The 26,479-nt window shown below is 39.1% G+C and overlaps 1 protein-coding gene across 1 annotated transcript in view; it reads left to right on the top strand.

The window, feature by feature from the left end:
* cadps2 (Ca++-dependent secretion activator 2) overlaps positions 1–26,479 on the top strand; it is a 133,961-nt gene that overhangs the window by 8,685 nt on the left and 98,797 nt on the right. The window contains exon 2 of the mRNA XM_044036339.1: positions 15,282–15,395. Within this exon, the coding sequence (XP_043892274.1) occupies positions 15,282–15,395 (114 nt within the window). The remainder of the gene's footprint in view (positions 1–15,281; positions 15,396–26,479) is intronic.

Below are 26,479 nucleotides of genomic sequence, written 5' to 3'. Positions count from 1 at the left end.
TATATATATATATACACATCACTTTATATATATGTGTGTATATATATATATATATATATATATATATATATATAGTGTATATATAAAGTGTATATCCATCCTGAAATCCCTTTGTGGTGCATTTAAGGACGAGCAAAAGTGTAAACAAAAACCAAATTACCAAATACATTATACACTTCACATTTAAAGGGACAATTCAGTTTTTAAAGTGTCGTTGTATAAAGTACCGGCACATTTTGTGTGTCCCTGCTCTGAGAAGCAGCTTGAGATTACCAGCGGACACAAACAAGATTTTTGCTTTCTCAGTAATATCTATGCCCGTTTTTTTTTTTTTGAGATATGTTAGACCAGGGGTGGGCAATTATTTTCCCCAAGGGGCCACATGAGAAACAAAAGATATTGTTTTATTTTGTTTAAATTTGAATTAATTTTAATTTAATTGTGTCTCTTTTATCTAAAAAAGCAGTAAATTGTATTGTTTTGTTGTAAATTGGGCAGCATACAAACACACAATAAACACAATTACTAACCAAGTCTATTGAAAATATGAAATTACTACACTATATAATGAATACTATTATACTATACTACTGTGGTGTAGTGGCCGTACATGTTTGTACGGACATGTATCTCAGTCCGTACAGATGAAAGAAACAGGAGAGATATCCTTTTAATTTGTTGTACCTCAGATTGTCGTCGGACACTGTGTTTTAGACCAGAGAGCAGGATTTTTCAGCTTCTTAAATGTCAATATTTTCTGGTCTCTTTGCTCCATATAACAACGAAAACATCATTATCGTTACAACAGAATCATTTTGGTTTATGGCATTTGAGGACATCATCATCATCTCGAGGTTTGTGAAAACACGAAGCAACATTTTTCATCAAACATTTTATGGACCAATTATTTGACACTATAATTGACAGATTGATTATGAAAGGAATAGTTGCTGCTCTAATTGAAGGATATTGTCTATCTATCATTACTGTGGTGTGTTATATCAAATAAAATATCAAAGTATGTGTCAGTATTGCACATCCCTGTTTTTACTTTATTTACCTTTATGTCTATTATTTATATACAGGTTGCCACCTGCTTCAAATCTAAGTAAGTAAACACGTCTTGGCTAAAGCCCTGGACTGAAGACACAGACGAAAATTTTTTGTCCTTTTAAAAAAAATTCTAAATGCATTTCATGAATAAATGTAGCTCCTGAAATGAATGATGCAGCTTGCCATTTATCCGAAAGCTGACAGGGGACTGAAATTATAGGAACATAAGACTGTTACTTTGTTGAGGGAAACTGTCTTCCAGGTTTATCACAGCTGATTCTTCCCTACAGCGCCTCTGCTTTCAGCTGATAACAGTGCACACATAATGCACACAGTTCACAAAGTGGTCCACATTACTGCGCACACACACAACTGCTTCCTACACTGCTGTTGTTGACATCAAATGCTTGGATACTTCCAGATATTTCCCAACTGTTTACTGTGTGTGTGTGTGTGCTGTTTATTTGGACCAGTGCAGCAGTGTATATAACTTCATCCATCCATCTTCTACCGCTTTATCCTCCACATGAGGGATGTGGGGCTGCTGGTGCCAATCCCAGCTGACATAGGGCATAAGGCGGGGTACAGTCACCATTCCATCACAGGGACACATAGAGATGTACAACTGTCCATCTTTTTGTTATGAAAATAATTGACACTCTCATTATGATTCAGAGCTACCTGTCTGGTATGGAGACTTATTAATGGTCCAGGAGCGCCTGCACATGTGAATATAGAGCATTAGATATGATCCAGGACTTGAACCAGTTTGTAGTAGTGTGAAGTGTTGTTTTTATACCCATACCAGACAGAAAAACCTGAAAAAATCAAATGAACACAACTGCCTTTTGTGTACTTGCCTTGGAGACGGTTGTTTGATAATGAATGTTGAAAATCCTGGTTTTCAACACATGTTGCTCTCAGTGATTTTCCTCCTAAGAGGAAAACCATGATTGTTTGTACCTTCGGTATGCAGGGGCCTGATCGAAAGTTCCTGATGTGTGTTGACCAGAGTTGTGATGTAATGTTCCAGTGGGTCGCGTCAGATTTTAAGGATTTGGGAAAAGCTGCTATGACAAGAAAAAACATGGATGTTGGAGGCTTTACTGTGTATAACCGACCCAATCAGATTCTCAAGTTAGGTAATAACTCTAGAGCCTTTTGGATAAGACACAACTGCCTACAGATCCTGGAGATATTACGAACTGGATTATTGACAATGTACAGAGATCTAGTTTTGATTTCGCACTGCCTCCTTGTTTGCTTTTTCCGCTTTCTTCGCCACAATTACAAACTTAAAAGCCTCCAGAAGTGAGGTTTTGCAACTGGAAGTTCAGGGGCATCAACTGCTAGTTTATTTTCCGTTTTCTGCTAAATGGGGCCGAAGTTGACATCAGGGTATGATGTTAAAAATGTATCTTAGACATGCTACCTGATGTAAATCAGGTGAGAAGTCGGGTTATTTTTTCACTCCATTCACTCGACGTCCATTCAAACAGACGTCTTTTAGCAACCAGTGGAGTCCCGGTGCCTTTTCAGCATATTGCTACTTTTGAGTTGTGTTCAGCTAACAAACGGGAAGACGGCATTCATTATTTTATATTTGGTCTATGGTTCCATGTGACATGTCTCAGTTCTTGGGGCAAGCTTACATCTTTTGTCATCTTTTATCCTTGTGGCAGAGGTTCAAAGGCGCTGTCGGCTGTCATTATGTTTCTCACATAATAAATATGTTCAGCATATGACTATTGTCAGGAAAAGTCCCATCAATTCTCTTCACAAGAATCTTCTGTCAGCAGTGTTGTCATTAAAAATGCTTGCTCTCTCTGATCATTTGAGTTGCAACTCATTTCTTATTCTTTTCTTTGATGGCACCAATCACATTTCATTATTCCTACTTACTGATCAATGTCATTAGAGCTTTGACAATACTTTCCCGTTTGATATGAAAGAACATTTTTAGTGTGGAGTAAAAAAAACCTCATACTTGCACCTTTTTAATTTTGTGACTAGCTTTTCATATACTTTCTTAATAATATGCTTTTTACTATGATTGACTTTTCAAAGACCTATTTTTTCCTGAGCAACAAAACAGAAACTGATTAATTCTAAAGGCTTTTTACTCTTGTTCACCGTTTGTCTGCACAAGCACTTTCATCTTTCTTGTGTAAGTGCATACTTAGTAGAATGCCAATTAAGTTGGTCTTAAAAAAGACTTGTGTCCAGACACATGAGCCTACGTAAGCTGCATTTGTGGGCCAGAAGATGACAAAATATGTCACCTTGCTTGGTCAACGTCCTCTTTGCAGACCACTTGGCATTAAGGGATGCTGAGGCAGAACATGCTCTGTGATGGACTAGCATTCTATCCAGGATGTAGTAGAAATAGAAATACTCCCAGTTGCTTTGTGCCATGGAAACTGCAGATACTATCCAATATGTCTGTTTTAATAATCATAGAAAATGTTATGAACCCTCTACCCTCAACTTGGTCTGTGCTCTTATAGCACCTGACTGTTGTAATTGAATAGCCACAAACACAGAAGCATCAAATGAACAAAAAAAAAATGTAATTTCATATTAAGCCTTATGAGTGATCCAAGCAACTGAGTAATATTATGTGAGTTATCCTTATTGTCTGAATTTCAAGGTCTGTCTTATTGAAGTCTGTCTCTCTCTAAATTCATGGCTTTCAAATCTTTTTTGGCGTAACAAATTAAGCAGCATACAAGATGAGTTGCTCTTTTTGTAGGGTTTCTGATGCCGACCGCTAAAATAGCTGCAGCAGGAAAAGCCCGGAGTCACTTGATTAAGCCTTGGTTTCTGGGGGTTTCTGGACTGTACTGTGACTCGTATTGGTATGATGGTTTATAAAATGGAACGGTGTCTGTTTGGCCTTTTGTCAAGCCTCGGCAGGTGACAATGGTGTTCATTGTGCGGGTGACGAAGTTGTGCGGATCAGACTGTGTTACCACGGCTGCAGCTCTCCGGAGGCTCTAATCTAATAAAAGACTTCAACTTCCCCTGCACAGTGATGATCAATTGATTCAAATGGCCTCAGTGGACAAGCTGAGGAAGTGCTTCATTTCTATTTTTATCTCTGCACTGGTGAAGTCACAGCCACATCTCCATCGTCCACTCTGTTCAGTCTTATCCTTTCCTCCCTACAGTTTAGATCCCCCCTCCTTCTCTCAGTTTTCTCCATGTTCTCCTCCGTCATCCCTGCGTATCCCCCGGTTTTTCCTTTCCTCCCTCTCTCTGCTCTTGTTTCCCGCTGTGACCCATTGGAGAGCTTTTCTACCTCATTGCCTCGATTCGCAGACAGTCATTAAAGGAGACGCTCTTGACAGATTCCTCCGCTTGTGTAACATCTGTTTCCTTGTATCTCTGAGCCACAATGCATGGTTTTACACTCAGACTTGCACTTTTTCATGTTAAACAGCTTGTTGGCACTGTCATTTAATCTGAGTTACCCAAAATAAAACAGTAAAATTAACCTTTAACAGCCAGATCTACCAAAATGGCATCATCATTATGTCTTTATAGAACCAAGCTTGCTGATGCGTTTTGTCTTCAGGATTAAAAAGAAAAAAAACCCCTCTCTTTCTTCCCTTGTAATAATTGGGTGAACAGGCAGGGAAAGCCCTGAATTAGCTGTTGATCCTATTAATACACATTAAAGGTAAATATGCGTCATTCATACTATGCCTTTTCTGATCCTATTAAAGCACTTTTACACGAAGCGTCACATTCACCCACTTGCACATTGCTTCTTTATTTATCTGTATATGTGCTTTTCTATCTCTCATACATCCCAGTCTCACTCTGCCTGCACCAGACCTACTATACTATATACTACTACTACTACTATTAAACTAATATATTATTCTCTTTGTGCAGTAATTACTCTAAACCCCAACAGCAACAAGGGTTGAATACCAACTAAAATAGGTTTCAACATCATCAGTTCCCTGGCGATGATGATGATCATTGAGCATTAAACTAAACACTGTGATTATCATAAATTAGAGAGTGCAGTCATGTGACATAATGTCAGTGGTTGGATGTACAGTGTGTAAACTTCAGCCGCATGCATTGGTAAAGTTTCATGTTGAAGATGAATATTAAGTATTTTAAGATCCTATTTATCCTTCAGGCAGTATCAAAACTCAAAAGATATTGTGGTGGCCCAAGATAACAGCCTCTAAAGAGCTCACCTGGAACCTTATTTAAATATAAAATGCTCATTTAGGTGATTGTACACTGACAAAAAAGTAAGTGTAATTATTTTATCTTTAATGTATGCCAAATTGTACACACTGACATTTGAACTCTGCATCATGTTCATCATATTTTAGTTCTTTGATAATCACCTCCACCTAAAACTAAAAACTAATTTATTCACCATCACAGTCATGCGTCAGTTCTAAATAGAATATTTTTAATCTCATTCGAGCATCAGCTGTCGGAGAAAAACATTATGCATCTCTTATTTTAAAATGTTCTGTGTTCTAAAATATGAGGAAATATTATTGCATACTACAGTATTGAGCTGCTCTTAACCCCTGCAGGGGTAGTTCCTTTACTTCGACTGCTCTAGCCTTGCCTTGGGGCAGCTTTAGCTCAGTAGAAAATCAGTAATTCTGGCTAAGCAAGTCAAGCTGTTGATGTGCAAGATGGCGAACCGTAATTTGCTCCAAGTGGCTTTGCTAGCAGCGTGTGAATGGGTATGGTTGATGTGTGGTAGAAAAAGCACTGCATATACAGTAGGTGAGCTGCATAATTGGGTGTGTGTGAACAGGCGAATGACAAAACTATGGTGTGAAGCTCAAGTCAAGAAAAAGTGCTATATAAAAAGAGTAAAAGTCAGTCAGTCTCAGTCTGTGATCAGCTCTCAGCTCTCTCTTTGCCTCTGCTCGACATCACATCAGTGCGAAACAGAGAACACACACACACACACACACACACACGGTTATCTTCTCATTTGTATTTTGAAGCGAAATCAGTTAAATACAATATCAGGAAATGGCTGAGATAGCAGCTACCTCAGCAATACTTCCTTCCTCTGATACCAAGGCACAGATTCCTGGATCTGAACCAGGAATCACAATCTAAATAAAAAAGGGTCTGAACATAATGTCAGTGTTGGAGTTGGTGCAGACTCTGCATCATTATTCATTCAGATGAAAAACAGGTTGTGAAAAGAAGAAGCAGAAATCGTTCATTAGTTCATTAACAGGGAGTTCATTAATGTCCACGTCACTTTTATTGTATGTTGGCAGGTTTAAACTGACTAACATAACTAAAATTATACTTCGTCTGACTGCCTTCAGACAGAAGTTGAAAGATTGTTGACAGTTTGAAGTAGGAGAGGCAGGCGAGGGTTGTATCATCACACCTCCATGTGGTGAAATCCTTTTTAGACCGAGTGATATCTGCATCAGCGTCTACGGAATATGAGGCATCAATAAATGAACTCTTCAGAAGGAAAGCAGTGATGACGAATTACATGGTGAAGACCAGTCAGCCAATGGAGCACATGGATCATACAGGAACAGCAGGTCCAATATGTGTTTCAGCACAAAAAAATCATCATAAAGCAAGGTTTTCTGGTTTACATTTCAGGTTAGGGCTAGCTTACTTGACGTTGTGCATTAAAAATAAAAGTGATGGATCTTCTGTGTTGGCTACATTCGAATGCAACAGTCAAACTATCTACTAAAGGTCCAATAATCAAGATTTAGAAGGGATCACTGGCGTTGTACGTTTTATAACTGTATTGTTGCTTTACAATTTAAATGGTTTGCCTTTCATATGCATGTCATGTATTTTAGGCGAGGGTCCTGCTATACCGGGCTGCCATCTTGCGCTGCCATGTTTCTACAGTAGCCCAAAAGGACAAACCAGTCAGAGTGAGCAGGAATAAACAAGGCTCAAAGGGTAAACATGGCTTTGTGCAGCTTTTCTATCACATTACACTGTGCAATCATCATGATGACGAGTTTGGGCCAAAAAAGATGTCTGTGTTGTCTCTTCTCGCTCGGCAGCCTGTGGCCAAGGGGAAAGGGAACTTGACTTGTAACCGGAGGGTCGCCGGTTCAAATCCCCACCTGGCCAAAAAGGGCTGGGGTACCCCTGAGCAAGGCACCCAACCCCCAATGCTCCCTGGGCGCCACTCAGTGTGGCAGCCCACTGTTCCTACTTGTAGGAGGGGTCAAAATGCAGAGGAATACTTTCCCTAAGGGGATTAATAAAAACTAACTTTAACTTTAAAACAATTTATGAGCATGGAAATGAGGTCAGAAGCGATAAGCTTTAAGCATACAGTATATAGTAATGTATTTAATCACTGCCTGTGACTGTGAGTGTGCATGTTGCAGATGGACTGCAGTGGCCGGGTCAGTTGTGTTTGTAAAGGGAGGGGGAGGAAGTGTTTGTCTTTGAGGAGTGTTCACTCTCACTGTCAGAGCTGCACACAGACTGAAAAAGGGCTCGTGACTTTTAAAGTAACATTTTAATGGAAAACTTTATGTACAGACATACGAACCTCCAGGCAGCAGGGTGGAGGAGACTGTGTTCTGTGGATGTTGTCTCATTTTGTTTTTGAGCCTGTGAAATTTCCGCTGCATGGTGGTAAAACGGGTACTTGTCACTGGGACATGAATGTGTTCCACAGCAATCAACACTTTCACTGCATGCCAACAGTCTTACCTGAGGTTAGTTTATTTTTAGCAGAAATGTTAGCTACCAGCATTCAAATCATTAACTGTGGAGTCGGTGGAAGAAAACCAACATTGTTTACTTCATAATGAATCCCTCATTATTAAAAAAAATATTAATTATGAACCTTTATGAGTATTTATGAATGGTAATAAACACATGCACATTAGCAGTATGTAATGATGATGGCTGAAGCATACATTCTAATTGTTTTTATTTTTAAATACATTTGATTTGTGGAAATCATTCTGTGATCCCCCTTACATCTGTTCCTAAATAACCCATCCTGAACCTCATTTTTTTGTAAACAAGAATTTCGGTGGTTCTCTTATTCCTCAAACAGCCTCAAAACCGCATGCATTAGACTTTGAACTGTACACAGGGATCAAGGTTGGCAGAACACATATTTGTTCTGATCTCGGCTTGTTGAAATATCATAAATATTGTAACTACAGTGGAAGTTTTATTGATGACATTTGTGCAATTTGGTTTGAGAGGAGACAGAAATTTGACTTGAGATCATTATCTGCATAATGGTGTGTGGGTGTGATGCTGATTGGCAGCAGCTGCATCGCTGATGATCTGTATATGCTGCAAGGATCGTTGCCATGACAATGAGGGGTGTTGTCACGCTGCTATGCAACACAGCCAGGGGAAGTATGTGTGCACAGATATTAGGGGATTTTATTTATAAATAATAATTTTTTCTTTCAAGCAAAAATCTAAAAAAATAACTATTGTTGTTCATATGATGGTATACTTTTATGAAATTTGTTTTTTCTAATTTTGATTGTTGCTGAGCAAAACATTTGCTCCATATAGGCTGTTTTGAATTAAACAAGCATTTTCCCCATTTCTTTTATATCATAGAAAACGGCTTTGTGTGAGCCAGAAATCCCCATGTCACCCATTAAATTTAATTTCTCGAAAACTGGGGTGCAGATGTCGGAACCCGACAGCCGTCAAATAGAGACACAACTACCTGTTTCTGTTGAATGTGAGGTCTCTCATGTCAGGGCAGGATAAGAAGTGGTTGCAAAGCTGTGTGTGATTTTGTGTTTGTGTGTTTAAGAACAAATGCACTCAGACAAACACACTGAAGGACTGTGAGTGACATTAATTTCCCCTCCTGTCAAAACTGCTGTGCACAAACTATTTCACTCTGAAGCAAATGTCTCTCAGAGGAAGGAAACGGTCAATCATTCGTGGAAACAGTGTGATAAGCTATTGTGTGTGTTGCCTGGAGGTTGTAGCTGGAGTTTGAGTGTTTGTTTCTGGTGTGTTCAAATTCTTAGTGTGAAGATTCGTGTTGATTAAGATATGATTTTAACTTGGTGAACTGTGCTTCAAACATTTCATCGTCTACTCCTTTATCTTCCACATGAAGGTCACGGCGGTGCTGCATTCTTAATGGGTACCTATCCCTTGGTGTGATGGTGAATGGGATTGAAGAGGCAGGAGGGCATGTTGTGTTGGATGGTAGTAAGTGGAGAATCTCTGACCCTGTTCAGGCCCAGGATTAACATCCATCCTGAGTGATCTAATCACAAATGGACACTGGTAAAAGGTCACTAGAGATTATGCCATACGTGTTTGTATTCTTGTTTGTAATGTAAACACTGCTACAACTTTATTTTGACAGTGCAGTTGCAGAGTTTGCACATTTTCCTGTGTGATGTTGTGATTCGCGCTGTTCAAACAAAGATGTAAAATCTCTCATTTGCTGCTGAGATTGAAAGAGGGACTGAAGTGAAAGATAGAAAAGTGCAACGACCGTGACATTGCTGGCGCTCTCCAGGGTGTGTTCTTCTGTGTTTCTTTGTTGCACGTTGGTAGTTTAAGGTGTATTTGTTACAGCGAACACAACTCCCTGGAGGGAAATAAACAGAAAGACAAAATCCTCTACTGGCAACAAAATGATTAAATCACTTTTTTGTAGTAGGTTTTTATGTAAAAAAAAACTGCTTACAGAAATGTCCTTCCCTCTGTTTTCATTTCTGAAGAATGGGGTAAGTTTAGGACTAAGGTCTGAATTGTGGTTAAGGTTGGGGTTAGGCTTTAACTGGTCATGGTTTAGGACAGGGATAATGCTTTGGTTACACCTTCCAAATGAATGGAAGTCAATGTGAGTCCATAGCTGCATGTAAAAAGAAAATTATAGTTGCCCTCAGTAGGTGCTACATTTCTCACCACCGCTGCTGTGGGGAGCAAAAGCCGAAACTACTTTGCTTCACAGACATGTACACTTCATCTGGTCTGATGTAATATATGATTTTTATTCTTCCCTGTATTTTTGTCGATTAACTAGAAACATCATTACTTAGCCTAACCTGAATGTGTACGCTAGAAACTCTGTAGATGTTAGTGTTTGCTTGTGCAGTACAATATTGCCAGGTTTTTGTCGAGCCTTGTTCATCAGTGATTTTAACCATTCTGTTTGAAAGTTAGGTTATGTGTTGCACTGAATGTTTAATAGTGATTAATCGATTAATCTGTTGATTATTTTCTCAATTAATCGTTTGGTCCATAAAATATCAGAAAACCTTAACAAATGTTGATCGGTGTTCGTCAAACCTGGAAATGATGATGTTCTCAAATGTCTTGTTTTGCCCACAAACCAAAATGATTCACTTTGAATGATTTCTTTGTTATCCAGAGCAAAGAAATTATGAAAATATTCACATTTAAGAAGCTTAAACAATCGTAAATCTTGTTTTAATCATGAAAAAAGCTTCAAACCGATTACCAAAATAGTTGTGGATTAATTTAGTTATCGATTAATTGTTTCAGCTCTACTGGAAATGAAAAAAAATATTAATATACTATTAACATAGTGGTCTCATCACGTCAGTCGAGTCTTCTGTAACCTGGAAATGATCTTTTCTTCACAGGTAATCCAGACAAACATTCTCTCTGATGGCACTGTACACAGATAGTACCTGATTAACTTTCAACAATGAATAGGATTTACATCCAGCGAAGGCGTTTTTTTTTTTTCCTGTTTCAGCTGTTGGGTGCACCTGAAAGTATTTCCATAGCTATAGTGTCACTCTGCTCAGAAGGTGCAGTTCAGAGCCTAATATTTGCTTCCAAGCACTTTGATTGTTAGTATTTTGGTTTATGTGTGCCCAATTACACTACAGGTGATGTCTGGAGAATTTAACATACATGTTTTCATCGGTTCAGTTCTTAAGTTCTACAATTTCTTTAAAATTGAATCATTAAGATCCCTTGTACTGGGATTTACAGCTTCATTTCCCTAAATCCTGTTGTGAAAGAGCTCAGGTCCCACAGTGCTTCTTGTATTTCTGGAAATGATATATTTGATATATTATATGACATATTCTTTCATTTCCACATGTATCATTTGCCATGAAGTTTACTGATACCAGGACCGTTGGGTCTCTTTTCATGTCTGATCAGATTTGGCAGTTTGACTGACGGCCGTTTGACATTATTTGGGTTGTTTCAATGATGACTGACAGGTCTGTGACTGGCTGTCTTCCCAAATCACATCACAAGCAATCTGAGCCTCAATACCCTTGTTTGCCTAGCTCTTCAATAATGAACACCAACAAATAAAAAAAGTTTTTGTTGTGTCACAATCTCGATTTTAAATCAAATACTGATCATAATCAAAGGTGGAATCGAGGATTTAACCACGCCCCCTGTGTGACATTCTGCAGATGTGCCAGAGGGGGGAAAACACAGTGTTGTGGTTGCAGCCATTGTAGCACAACTATACATTATATCCTCCCGCTAACCTGAAGCTGCTGCCAACTAATGGTAACCACAGCAACTGCTGATTTGGGTGACACGGCAACAAAACTCAAACCCCCTCCCACATCTCTGAAATCACAGGTGGTCTGTCAACAATGGAAACGTTGCCGACAAAACCACGGTGTGTAAGCTATGTTATACGTGTGTAGCAAAGCAGAGGAGGAGGCTAGCATGCTAACGGCTAGCTCTTGCTCGCTGTGCGGCTTCGTAGCCTCTGATTTCAGAGATTAAAGAAAAATGTTTGTCTGAAATAGCAGTCACACACATGGGCTCTACATGCATTCAACACGCGGAGCCCACGTGATCACAACAGGCGCTGCTGGATAGAGGTGCTGGTGCGAAATGGACTGCTTGTATCAAAGTGCTTGTATCAGAGATTTTAGAGGCAGTCCGATATAATCTGATACTCGTTTTTTGGCTGATATCGGACCGATATCGGATATCAATATCGGATTGGGACATCCCTACCCCTAGTCCTATAGCTGGAGAGTTCTCTGTGTTGGTGTGTTTACTCAGAAAGCAACAAGCCCCGACTGTTAGAGATGTTGACCTGCAGACCTCGGAACAGCGGTAGCTTCTTGAAGAATGGCAATATGAGTCCAGCAATGGAGACTGATGTCCCTGAAGGGAAAGTGAAACTTCCAGCAGAATGTTTTCTGTCACTGATGCGGAGCAGAAGTGCTCCTTGTCCGCATCTGAAACTCCCCCAGGGCAAATCCATTTCAGACAATGTCATGAAAATGTAGAGACACGAGCAGAAATTCAACTGAAACTTGAGACGACGGTATTCACTGTGTATATCCAGCTTCTTTTCTCATTTCATGGACGGGATGCATTTGGAGGAGTAAAGCCATTACTGCTGCAATCACCTGTAAAAAGATGGTGATAAAAGTGAGAGAGGCTCCAAAACACATCCAGAATGGCTTTAGAACAGGAAATTAGTTTGTTGAATGCACATAACACGCTCGAGAGTGTGTGCTGAATAGGCAGATGAAACTGAAATAAATCTCTTTTTGAAGAGAAAATCATAAACTGAAGTTTCACCAACTACCTATTTCACAACATTTTCTTCAATGTCAATGTCAAAAGATCCTCAGCGATAAGAGCAGGGCAAATCTTGTAATTCTTTTAATTAGATTTGGTAAAAATTACGTTTAACACATGCAAGTAAAATGCAAACAAGTCAGGAAGTGAAAAATCAAAGGAGGTTGCAGCTCTGCTAAGGGATGGATGGAAAGAAAGAAAATTGCTGATTTGCTGAATGACTTTGCTCGTCGTTTCCGATTATTTGCATGTGTTAATGCTGCTGAAGTGCTGTCAGTGGTACTTCATAGAAGTGAAGGAGATTGATACACACTGAAAAAACCCACTATAGGGTCTTGATGGTGACTACGATATACACCATAATGTCTGCATAATCACCCCCAAATCTCTGCATCAGTCAGGCTCTAGAATTATGTTCCCACTTGTTTGAAGTGTGAGTCATTTTTAACATGAATGAGTACAATGGGCTGTTTCCCATTTAGACACAGGAGACGTGAAGCCACACAAAGAGTTCTTGGCATGAAATAAGTCACCGGCCACTTTGACTTCCTGAACTTACTTCCTGTACTTCGCACTGCTGCAGTGAGCAAAAGAATAAGATTTGAACCCCCCCCTAATGCCACTGTCTGCCGAGCACCTCTCATACGTATGCAGCGTCTGGTGATTCTTTTGCCCTTAAAAGAATCATGCAGCACAATATGGCAGCTGTGGTTCACTGGGCAGAAATTACCAGGATTGATGACATTCACAGGGAACATTTTCGTTCTTTGGCCTGATTGCTCTGCAAACCCAAACTAGAGACTACAAAATAGTTCATCATGGGTGGATGAAGACATGGATAGGTGCACTGTAGGTGAGCAGACGAATGGATGTGAGAACTATTATTCTTCACTCTAATCAATTAGCTGATGGGGTCAAACTGTGTCGAGTTCTTGAAGTCAGTGTGATAAAGATTTTGAGTTTATATTAAAATGAAATTGAGTTTCAGTCATGGTTGACTTAGTGCCACCTGTAGATACTGCAGTAGCTGTAGCAGCAAATGCTCTTTAATACTACATCATATAAACATGACGTGAACATTAAAGAAGTCATTTCCGACGACTGTGTGAGCTGCTGCTGTACACAGCGTGAGTCTGTGAGCAGTAGAGTACAGTGACAGGAGCTGGAGGTGTGCACATCGTGCATCTAACAGTGCAATGTAGCTGCTGCAGGAAGAAACAACCACTGTCTTCTTTAAAAAAAATCCGCTTGTGTTATCTCGTTAACTTGGGCTGCAGAGAAACACTCTCCGAATACAAGGATGTCGATACACTGAAATGAACCTGATTTACCTGGGGAACGGTGGTGCATTTGCTTTCCGCCGGTCGACGGTGTTTACTTCCAAAGGAGAGAGTTTGTCACAGTCTTAACAATGTTGCATATATTGGAAGTGTAGTGATCCACAAGCAGTGGCATCATGATTGAAGCTGCACTCTGCACACTCCTCTGCTTGAGTCACGGTGCCATGTCCCTGCTTCCCTTCCAGGCAATTAGACTTTTTCTGTTTTTCTCTTTGTTCTTTGATTGCTGGTAGGGTTGCAACCATTAATCAATTAATAATCGATTAATCGCCATTAATCAAGTCTTTTTTTAATAATTAAAACAAGCTTTCTGTTTTTTTCAGCCTTATAAATGTGAATAGTTTCTGGTTTCTTTGCTCCATACAATTAATGTATCTATTATTTTCTCAATTATGAAGTACTTGTTTGGTAGTTCATCAAATGGAAAATGATGATGTTCTCGAATCTCTTGTTTTATCTACAAAACAAAAATGATTCAATTTTGATGATTTCTTTGTATATATATATATTCATTTCCCTAAATCCTGTTGTGAAAGATCTGAAGTCCCACAGTGCTTCTTGTATTTCTGGAAATGATATATTTGATATATTATATGACATATTCTTTCATTTCCAGTTTACTGACACCAGGACTGTTGGGTCTCTTTTCATGTCTGATAAGATTTGGCAGTTTGACTGACGGCTGTTGACTGACATTATTTGGGTTGTTTCGATGATGACTGACAGTTCTGTGACTGGCTGTCTTCCCAAATTACATTACGTCAAGAGCAATCTGATCCTCAATACCCCTGTTTGCCTAGCTCTTCAATAATATATGCATATATGTATATATGTGTATATATGTGTATGTATATATATATGTGTGTGTATGTATGTGTATATATATATATACATATATATATATATATATATATATGTGTGTATGTATGTATGTATGTATGTATGTGTGTGTATGTGTCAAAATTGAGTCATTTTTGTTTTATGGACAAAACAAGACATTCGTGAACATCAAATTTTCCATTTGATGAAGTACCCAACAAGTACTTCATTAATTGAGAAAATAATTGATAGATTAATAGATTATTCACTAGTTGCACCACTAATAATGTGAGGTCCAGAGAAATGACAAGGGTAAAAAGAAATCATCATTTTGATCATTAACTTCTTTAGTATTCTTATCTGGAAAGAAATTCAATTTAAGAACCTTGTCAAACTATAATGTGTACTTTAATGATGCCACACTGAAACTATCAAACTTATCTTGTACTTTTGTCTTTTTCTCATCCACACTGCCTTCCTCTCATCCTCATCTTCTCCTCTCTCTGCCTCCCATCTCTCTCCCAGGTGAACAAGCAGCAGCTTCAGGCAGTGAAGGAGCGTTTTCTGGCCTTCCTCAATGGGGAAACTCAGATTGTGGCAGATGAAGCTTTCTGCAATGCCGTGAGGAGCTACTACGAGGCAAGATATATATATTTTTTTATCTCTCGTATCTGTACTCCGTCCTTCTCTTGTACGAATGAAAACACGCTCTAGTCTACTGCAGGTCTCCTATAATATATGGATAATAAGATAATCATGTTGGATTCTGCAATAGTATAAAAATGCAGCGATAACACAAACAGGAAGAGGTTTGGAAAATGTTGACACATTTTACACAATGTAGCTATTCAATACTGTGTTAATTTGTGAACATGCGGATATCTGACATGACGGAACACAATATTGTGCAGGGTTAAGACAAATATTAAGTGATATGTCACATCTGGGGGATTAGGCAAATTGGACACAAATTGGTGTGAGTGTGAGAGTGTATGGTTGTTTGTCTCTGTGTTCTGTGATGCACTGGTGATCTGTCCAGGGTTGGCACAGTGCCTTCCCGCATTCCTCATGTGGAGGATAAAGCGGTAGAGGATGGATGGATGTCGCATCTGTTGACCTCTGCTCCCTGACTCAGGTGTTGCATTGTGGGTCAAATGATGGGTTTGTGGGTTAATCAGGTTTTAAATGGTCTCATGTTCACTTTCGTTGTGGTCCTCCTTCACATCTCCCTCTGCACCTGTGATGACAGAGTGGTTGTTGAGCATTTATGGTACAAAGTAATTTAAATGATCACCAGTGAAGCTGAAGCAGATTAGAAAATCAATCACTCCATTCAAGCGAAATCTCTTACATTTTCCTCACCTTTGCTCCCTCTGAATGACCATGTCACCATGATACTTCTCTATCAACCATCATTGCATACACTTCGTATTGCTCTGTCTGACTCATTTTATAAGGATTTTTTTACGTTTTAATGATGTTTTCTTCTCTGTCCTTCTGGAGTTTTTTCCAAGAAGTTGGAACTCAGAACTTGGATAGAAATACATCCTCTGACTCCTCCAGAGACACTGTGGCAAACCTTCTGTGGGTTGTTTCTGTCCATCCACTGTTGGAGGAGGACACTTTACAGTGGCTCTACCCACTGTTTATTCCATTTTTACTCTCTTGTCTCTCTGTTGTCTGCCACTCTTCTGCTTCCATCTTCTCCTGTATCTCCCCTCATCTTTGTGCTTACGATTAAGAAGGAGATACAGATCTTGTAAGCCTACAACTCATTGCCTAAATTGCCAGGACGTGTGAAAGCAAATGATCTCCATCAGACTGTCCATCAATCATTTGTATAGCTCCACAGGAGCTGACTATGAAAGAGAGAGATGACGTGTTGTCTTCAGTGGATGTGATTATCCTCACTGGATATCTAACATCTTAAGTTCTGGCCTTTCGTGAGTTTGATAGGTTGGTGAGAGTGAAGCGAGAATCACAAGTGCGGGAAGAGTAAAACGGTTAAGTGCTGCATAAGTTTAAAGTTGTTTGATGATTTGATTGTTGTTTGTCTTTCCTCTTGGAGTTTTCACACTCAATCTCAAATTAGATTGAGATGCAGTCTGGTGTTAGCCAGGCTAGAGATTAATTTACCAGCAGTCAGACTTTTGTTGCGATTCTGCCTCCCGCAGCTTCAATCCAGGACTATTTTGACATTAGTTGCTCATAATCGTCATGTTTCAGTCTTTGATCAGCTGTAACAGTTAGAAATTTAAATATTCTCTTTTCACATGGAAAAAAGGGAAAAAAAAATCCTAGCGAGAGAAAATGGGGATGAGTCTTTTTTTTCCACGTCATCCAGAAATGTATTGCTTGACTTGAGTGATGACGCAGTGATAATATTGTAATTATAATGTAGTGTGAATTCAGCTGCAGCACCAAATGATCAGATGATCTTGTATGAGAAACAAACTGTGGCAGTGGCAGCTTATATTTTTTTGTGCCGGAGCTGCAGGTGTGTGCGACCTGTAATTTAGTGTTTTAGAGCAGCTGGAGTCTGGTGCTTCAGGTGTGTGACATTTCAGTAGCCCAGCAGGAAGCTGCTGCTCAGGCTGGAAGTAAGTGCCTTCAACTGACAGATCATTTATTGACCTGAATCTAGACAGGGATGGACTGTCACATGACATATGCGCTCTTAAAGTTAAAAATGTTAGGGATGTTGAGTGCAGTGACAATTCATCAAATGTTGTTCCTTTTAACCCTTTAACGCCTCAAGATTAATGTCTGTTTGGCCTTTTTTTGTGCTAATTTTAACCAAAAAAAGGCCAGAAAATGTCATGTGAGTATGTGCTTTTGCCCATTTTTCCACAATATCTGGCCTTTGTTTACAATTTACTGCATGTTAAAGTAGTGTATTAACAATTCTAAATAAAGTTTAAACACTGTAGTTGTACATGAACAGATTTTACATGTTAAATTTGAAATTTATCAGTATAGAACCTATTTAAAATGACATTTATTTGAGTTTTTGTCTCAATGTGCAAAGTCAGGACAAAAAAATGGAAACTTTGTACAGGCATTTTTCCAACTCTCTCCTCTCTGGTGACAAAGGCACTGATTCACCAGGTTCCTGCAACAGCGCAAGTGAAATTCCCATTATAACCACACTGCCATTGGCTTTGACTTGCAATTTTCCAAAACCACATTTTCCGCAGAAGCGGTTTCGTAAACAGTAATGCAAAGTCCACTACACTCTGTGTTAAAGGGTTAGAATTTGACTGATTTGAAAAGGTTTTAAGTTATTTGTGCTTCAATCTAAGGATGGGGTGATACAGTCTATATATGCGTATGTGTATATATATATATATATATATCTTTTATTGCACATTGCAAGTAAAAAAGATCTCACAATAAGATAATTGTGGGGAAATTCAACAGTATTATCACAACAACTGTGAATTGTATAAAACATATTAAACATATTATTACAGTGCATGCGGATAGCCCATGGCCAAGAAGAAAGGAATTGGGCTTGTAAATGGAGGGTCGCTGGTTCAAATCCTGGGATGGATCAAGGGGTAGGGTGCCCCTGAGCAAGGCCCCCGATCCCCCATTGCTCCCCGGAGTGCAGATGAGTGATGCCAATTGCTCACCACACACTAAGGATGGGTTAAATGCAGAGGTCAAATTCACTATCACTGGCGTGTGTGCAAAAATAACATCTAATTCAATTCTAAGGTGTATCTGTGTGTTGTTATCATGCCTCTGTTTGGTTGGGAGGGATGGGGGGAAATTTCACTGGACCTTTTAAAACAGGAGAAGAACAAACCAAAAAAGCCTGAGAAAGAAATACAGTATATTCATATAGTCTTTGTATGTCTCTCCACACGTGTTAACAAACAACAAATAAAAAAATTGACGGTGCAGTCTGTAAACTGTGCTACTGCTGCCGTTTTGCATTTAAATATTAAACTAACCACAACTGAACATTTGATTAGCTGTGCATTTACCCACCAGACGAAAACACCTGTCATATACAGAGAGGCAGTGAACACAACAGGAGCTCCGTCAAGCTGCCTTGGGGCTGTTTTACTGCATGTATTCCTCAGTGTGTGAGTGGGAGGCCTGTATCTGTCTGCCTCTGTTTGTTTTGATACAAGTCTTACATGGAAGCCTGTTAGTGCAGCATGAAAGTGGATTTCCTCTGTGAGGGGGAGTAGGCCCCATGTTTGAAGGCTGGCAGTCAGTCCATTAAATGTACACAATCCTGCTTTTGAGCGTTTTGTTTAGGGATGTCCCGACAACTTTTTCACTTCCAATACGATACCGATATTGCAGCCTTGAGTATTGGCCGATATCGATCCGATACCGATATCAGCATGAATACATACTTTAATTACTTATTTTGTAGTGTGGAATGTTAGAATAGGATTGATCAAGTGATATTATTAAGCAGAGAACAATAGTCAGCAACAGTAGATATGAGAAAAACTGCCCCATTTATTATTAACCGATGGGTTACATAAATTTTAACATTCATCATAAGAATATTACATTTTTGCCATGTTAATTTCATACAGTCTATGGTTAATTTCATCAGGAGTTACAGTACCATGTGCTAATGGGGGTGTAGGTAACGGCGTGTTTTCAGAAAACACTCCCCTTGTTTTCGCTATTTTGGATTAGCCCAACCCACACAGGGTGAGTGACTGGTCCCACAGTTAAACCTGGAGCCCGGCCCCGCAGACGTACTTAGCTCTGTGTGTGGAGCTTCAGGACACATTTAAAACACAGAAAGCTCTTGGCATGGCTGGTTTTTGGGATATAATTAAGATACGGAGGCTGTTGAAAGTAGACAAGTGGCACTGGTTTATGAAATAATGTTGTTTTAGCAGCTCGCCTCAGGATGAGCTAGTGTCGTGCTCGCTGTGCAGCTCGTAGCCTCTGATTTCAGAGGTTAAAGAAAAATGTTTAATCTCTGAAATACCAGTGCTGGAAAGAAGCGGATGCACAGTGTCTCTGAGAGATCGGAAAGCATCTCGCAGCAGAATGATACAAACAAAGCTGTCAATAACTGATAAATCATGTGCACTGGGTTTGGGAAATAAATGATCAAATAAAATCTGAAAACCTTTTTTTCCCTCAGTGCTGTATTTTTTGTTTGGTTTTATTTGCATAGTTTAAAGTTCCACTGATACCTGCCTAATTCTCCCTATCCACAGTTGATTGGTGACACATGCAGAAGACGATAAAATCTATTTAATCTGTAATAAATGCCAAGATATACAGCTGTCCCAATAGTTGTAGTCAATAGTAGTCAATATATAAATATGGATTTAAAGTGTTTGAGTAATGTCAGCAGACTACTGAGAAATGATTGTGTTGTCGTTTTTAGATATTTAACTGCAGACGTATTACATTTTCTAAATTTAATTCTAAGTCTCACTGCCCTCGTCTGTGGCAGTCCTTCATAGTCTTTGTTTCTCAGAATAGTTTCGTAATCTGAATTTTTCAGACCTGTCATAATTTAGTGAAAAGGATTTCTGATTGTTTTGTGCCTGAACACTGTGTAACAATGGTCACATTGACTAATGCAGCAACCCCAGTTCTAAATGTTGTATACTGTTATAAGTGATTGTGTGACATTGGTAAAATAATAACTGTGGAACAGGCTGCATCCCCAGTGACAGCAGTGGTAGAGGTTTTGTGGCTTTGTCATTTGTATCGCGACACCTGATTTGTTTCATTGTTTTGGTCTCTTGGTTTCTCTTGGACCTCTGAAACAGGTCACCATATAATTTTTTTTACCATTTATGGTATTAATTTAAATGTTTTTATTTGAGTAGGTTTACAACGATTAATTGATTATGAATCGATTGTTAAATTGTTTGTTCACTATTTTGATTATGGGTTTGGGATTTTTTTTTATAATTAAAACAAGCTCTCTGATTTTTCAGCTTCATAATTTTTAATATTTTGTGTTTGTATCTAAGGAAGAAATCATTAAAAATGAATAATTTTGGGATGTGGATAAAACAAGACATTTGACAACATCATCGTTTTGGGGAAACAGAATCAATTTCTTGAGAAAATAATTGACAGCTGAATTAGGGAGATGATCGCTAGTTGCAGCTCTAACTATGTGTACAAAAAGCAATACATCATAGTTAATACAGTACTGCTGTCAGGTCTGTCAAAAGGATAACATTCACCTTTTAAATATGTTTAACATACTGCACACGGTTCACAAATGTTTACAGTAATTACAAAAACATCCTGATAAATGGCAAGTTTAATTTGAAATCTCGTTCACAGCACAGACGACGGTCTTAGACAGGGGATGAAAAGATTTTAAACTGTCTGTGCAGTCAGACTGATAGGCAGGTTGATCTTCCCTCTAAACGATGCTACAGCTGCTGCTTTCATTTCGATCACTAGGTGGTTACGATGACTCAACGCTGTGTCTGCTGTGAAGTTGAGCGACCCGTTGAAAGTCTGTCACTTTCAAGGACTGCTGACATTTCCTGTTCCTGGGGGACACATTATTGAACCATACCCAGCTGCCAAATCCACACTAACTTCATTAACAGAGTTTTGCTAACTCTGTCTGAGGGGGGTTATATTTTTGGGCCATTTCTGTCTTTCTACTTGTTTGTCTGTGAGCAACATAACACAAAAAGTAAAAGAAGGATTTGAATGGCATTTTCTGCTAATGTTGGACTTGGCCCAAGGATGGAAGAAATTATTAGCAGGGTTCTAGCTGGGATTTTATTTTAGCGTGATGATAATGGCGATGGAGTGTGGAGTTGACAGTGAAAAGTGGCCATTTGAAGGGTACACATAGGGGAAAATTGTTCTTATTAATCCAGGCAGCCCAGCCTTTCAAATATATGGTTAACGTCATGATTAGTTCATGGAATGTAATGGAAAGCTCAACACTGCTGGTTTCCATGGACTTGGCAGTTGCCATGCAGGGATTGACATTGGAGCACCTTTGTTCTGCTCGCTCGTGGGTGAAACTTAGGGTGGAAAGTCCCTGAATTTCTGGCCTGCACAAGCTATTATATTTTGATTGTAAAGTGATCACATAAATACAGTGTAACGTCCTCAATTTTGCATGTTGGCCACAAATCATAGCTTAACGGGCTGATACTAGAGCGGCAACCAATGATTATTTTCATAATCGATCAATCTGTCGATTACTTTCAAGAAATAATCGTTTGGTCCATAAAATATCAGAAAACCTTAAAAAATTTTGTCAAACCTGTAAATGATGATGTTCTCAAATGTCTTGCTTTGTCCACAAACCAAAATGATTCACTTTTAATGATTTCTGTGTTATCCAGAGTAAAGAAATTAAGAGAATATTAGAATATAAGAAGCTTAAACAATCGTAAATCTTGTTTTAATTTTGAAAAACTACAAACCGATTCATCGGTTGTCAAAATAGTTGTCGAATAATTTAGTAATCGATTAATAATCGATTCATCGTTTCAGCTCTAGCTGATATGCTACCATGCGCTTGCTGGAACCCTGATTAGATTTTGTTGATGAACTGAATATGGATCTGGATTCAGGATTTATAAAACAATTGATGAGGTTCCCGTGCGGGACGTCGATCCGTAAAACAAGTTAGCATGTTCAATGCACAGTATTTATTAATTGTACAGTAGTCAGAATTGTTTTGTTTTTGTCAGTATTACATTGATCAATAATTCCCTAATAACTTTTCATCATGCACAATATTGAGAAGAAGGACAAAGAGGAACAGGAACTCTTTAATTAGAGAGAAAGCAGGTCCTCCGATTAGCTTTTCCACCACACCTGCTCTGCATACTGGTTCTTTTCCACAATGCTGGCAACAACTTCCTATGCTTCAAAGAACCCTTAAAAAAAGTGAAAGGATCTTTATTATCATAGTACAACTGAAATTGCACAATGAAATTTCAAGGTCAGATGGAGGGTTGATCAGAGCTGCTGTGACTGCGCATGCTGCCTCAAGAGACCAACCTGACTGATTTGTCTAACATTCTAACATTCATACATGTGTCAATAGTGGTGGGAGGAAACGGGAGAGCCTCCAAAAAAAGAAAGGTCCCCGACTAGGAATCGAACCCTGCACCTTCTTGCTGTTTGGCCACAGTGCCTGTCTGCCATTTAAAAACCAAACAAACAAGAAAAAGTTTCTCCTTATAACCAGTCCAACTTTTTATTGTTTGTTTGTTTTTTAACAAAATGACACATCAAACACAGGTCGATGTACTATTCCTCCTCCTTGTTTTCCACCATCATTCTGCTCCCTGTACTTTTTGTTTTTGTATTTCACTCGGCCTTGTTGTTCTCCCTCTGTTTGTTCATGCTTTAGAGAGGTAAAATGGATGTGAAGTTTCGCACAGCAGGGGGGTGGTTCTCTCTCCATCAGAGCGCTCTGTTAAAGTAGTAGTTTCACTGCCGAGCTGTGATTTCCTGCATCATCAGTCTGTCAGATACAAAGCAGGAAGATCAATCAAAACATTTGTCAACATAGCTGAACTAAGTCTGAGCTGCCATCTAGAAACAGCTGATAGTTGTGGCCCCAATGCCCTTCATCTGTGGTCACTTTTGTCTGATGACTCATTACTCTACTGCTTCATGGTGCATCTGTTTCATTCATCATTTAAAAGCAGAAACCGAAACTAGTATTGAAATAATCTGCAGCTTTGCTTGAGGCAGCTAAGAAGCCCACACTGCTCCTTTTTTTTATAATTGTATATATATATATTTTTTTATTTTGATATTTATATATATTATAATATTTGATAAGGGGTTATAAGGCTTGAATTTACCAATGGTTTGCACATGAAATTTGACGATTTGTCATCAATTCTCTTATTGCCGTCTTAATGCCGTCTCTTCTGTCACTTTCCTTGTGTGTCCTCCTCCGCGTTGACATCCGGGTAGATCAACCTAACGTTAGTTTCTAAAGAGACAAGACTGAGCCCACTCTCCACCTCTCCTTGTTAAAAGTGGCGGCCCGTCACTGCTACGTGCAAAAATGGGAAACACCGGTGTTATGACTTATTGAGAAACATGCACAGAATTGGGAATTAACAGAAACGGTTGCAGGTCAATGTTGCCGTTAATCATGAAGGTTTCTTCACTGTGATTAGACAAACTCAACATAACACAGTGTGACACAGGCTAATGTGGTCAAATGCTGCAGTGGAGGAATTACTTTTCTGCCTGCAGCCATTGTTCCACGTTTCACAACAGAAATAGAAATTTCATCTGTTGATATACTTGAGACTGATTCAGTTCATGTTCCAAGGTCAATTATGTACATCATCTTTTTTTTTTAAAAATGTGTGAATGTGACATCGCAAACATAAAAACAGAAAGTATTGTGCAAATAGAAAACAGCTTGTGTTATGTATTAATAAAGGAGGATTGTTTCAAAGTAGAAGAACACTAATAGCCAACGGCCTTCCACCACCTCAAGTCTTGCTTGCTGGGGTTCTGAGAAGCAGTGGATGTTTCCTCATAATGGAATAGGATCTGTTGAGCTTAGGACTGAGAGAAAGCTAGACCTACAGTGATAAACAATATGTAAAAACATGGTTCAATATAGTATATAATTAAACTTAAGGAATAAATACATTAAAGTAAGATATAGTGTCCAAATAAAAGTGGTACAGGTAACGCTGAATTCAAAGCCTTCTATGATATGTGATGTGTTGAGACGCCCACAAACTGGCAGGCTGTCTTGAAGATGCATTGACACATTTTAATATCAAACTACATGTTTTATGCATGAAGGGACATATGAGCAGTGAAGAGCCACAGCTCCTCTTTAGCAGCTCTTAGACGAAAGCTTAAATAACGTTGCAACAGAACAGTTCCATCATAACAATGCTTGGGATTAAATGTGTCGATCAACTAAGCAGTGAGTTAGTGAGCGCCACAGTCAGAACCCACCAATCGATCTGTTGTGTTCAGACAGACATTAGTGTCTCCCTTCTCAAGTGCAGCAGATTATTATTCAAGAAATTCCATTGCTTGAAAGTGTCCGATGAAAATACTTTTTCCATTAACATGAGATCCTCATTTCTCTGAATGTTCTGATATTTTGAATTTGAAAGTACTTATGAAGTAAGTAAGGCAACTACCAAAGTACCTACAGAACTAGTTTCTGTTTTGAATAATCCAGAGCACATACTAAAACGGTATATTTTGTTTGACGGTCACTGTAAAAATAATACTTACTTACTTAGGCCCTTTGCCCCTGTCGGAGCATAGGCCACCGATGATATTCTCATCATTGGTGCTTTTTTTCTACAGTAGGTTGGGTAATTGGCCAAACGGTAACCCTTTTTTTTTACCTCAGGGGTGAGGCAGTCCACCTGTCCAGCATGGGTGACCCTGCCAGGAGTGCAATGCACTCCCACTGGCGTAGCCCTCGGGGTCAATGCGGCAGGCAAGCCCTCACACCGCTACCAGGTGTGGACCTTATGATGGCTGTAGAAATAATAGGAAACCTTTTAAACCTTTTATTTTCAACCATACAATTGCTTTTGTGATCGGGATAGCTGGGTGTTTAACCTTATTTTGTCTTATGACCATCATGATAATCACCGCCTGGATATACTCAAAAAATGTTCAACGAGTGAGTGCTTCTGCCCCTCTTTCCAAGATAACTTTCACTATAGATATCTTGCAGTTATTCAACCGTTAAGGAAGTAGGGTACTGGGAAACTGACATCACAAAGTGTGAGGCGCTGGTGAATCTTGTCTGTGATAGGACGGTGGTTCCGCGGAAGTCCTGAGTGCTACCATAAAAGACAGATTTACTGTATGGACGCAAAGCTTTCCGGTATCCATCCATCCATCTTCCACCACTTTATCCTCCGCATGAGGCCAATCTCAGCAGACATAGGGCAAAAGGCAGGGTCACACCCTGGACAGATCACCAGTCCATAGTTTTTGAATTTTCTAGATATCACAAACGGTCTAGGAGTTACAGTAATGAGAGGTACACATGCCAAACCTGAAGGTTTAACCACTGAAATGCCTGGTCCTGTTGAACTTAAGACCTCTGTGAGTGTATTCAGTCACTTGGAGAGGGCACACTCTTGTTGTCTGTGCCTTTAATCTTCCAACTCACAGCTGGGCACTCTGCTGGTGTGTAAATAATTTAGTGAAATTTTAAAGCAGCAATTAATTTGAGCAGCAGGGAAGGAGGAAGTCTCATGCTGATCTATTCATTAGTAATAATGGCTGACATTTGTGTCGCCACACAAAGCTGGTTGAAAGCCTATGGAATCCAAGGAGCAGCAGAGGGAGGGCGGCTTTTGGTATGGAGTTGTACACTGGTCTGATGTTGAATTTGAACCCAACATAGTTTATCAAGTAGTTTAATATTATTTGACCATGTCCATTAGTGGTAGACTTATAAATCGTTTGGCCAAGTCATTTTTTTTAATTGCCGTTGTAACAAGTTATGCATTTTTGTTCTGAGAAACTTGATAAATGTTGCTAGGTCACTTAACCTTTTTCAGTGAAAAGTATTTCTTTAGTGTTGTGATGACCTGTTTCATGTGTATAATTGCACTGCAGTGTGGACTTAGCTACTAAGTGTAGATTGGAGAGAAGGACCATTAGTGTTGTTTAATAAGTGGTTTCTGAAGTTAAGCAATTTTTTGTTGTCATTAAAGAGTTATATTTTATCAGTTTGAGTGGAAACAAAGAAAAGAAAATTGTCTAAA

The sequence above is a fragment of the Solea senegalensis genome, linkage group LG10 (assembly GCF_019176455.1).
Source record: "Solea senegalensis isolate Sse05_10M linkage group LG10, IFAPA_SoseM_1, whole genome shotgun sequence".
Taxonomy (NCBI): Eukaryota; Metazoa; Chordata; class Actinopteri; order Pleuronectiformes; family Soleidae; genus Solea; species Solea senegalensis.
Note: the sequence above shows the minus strand (reverse complement) of the source record. Positions and strands in the feature narration are given on the sequence as shown.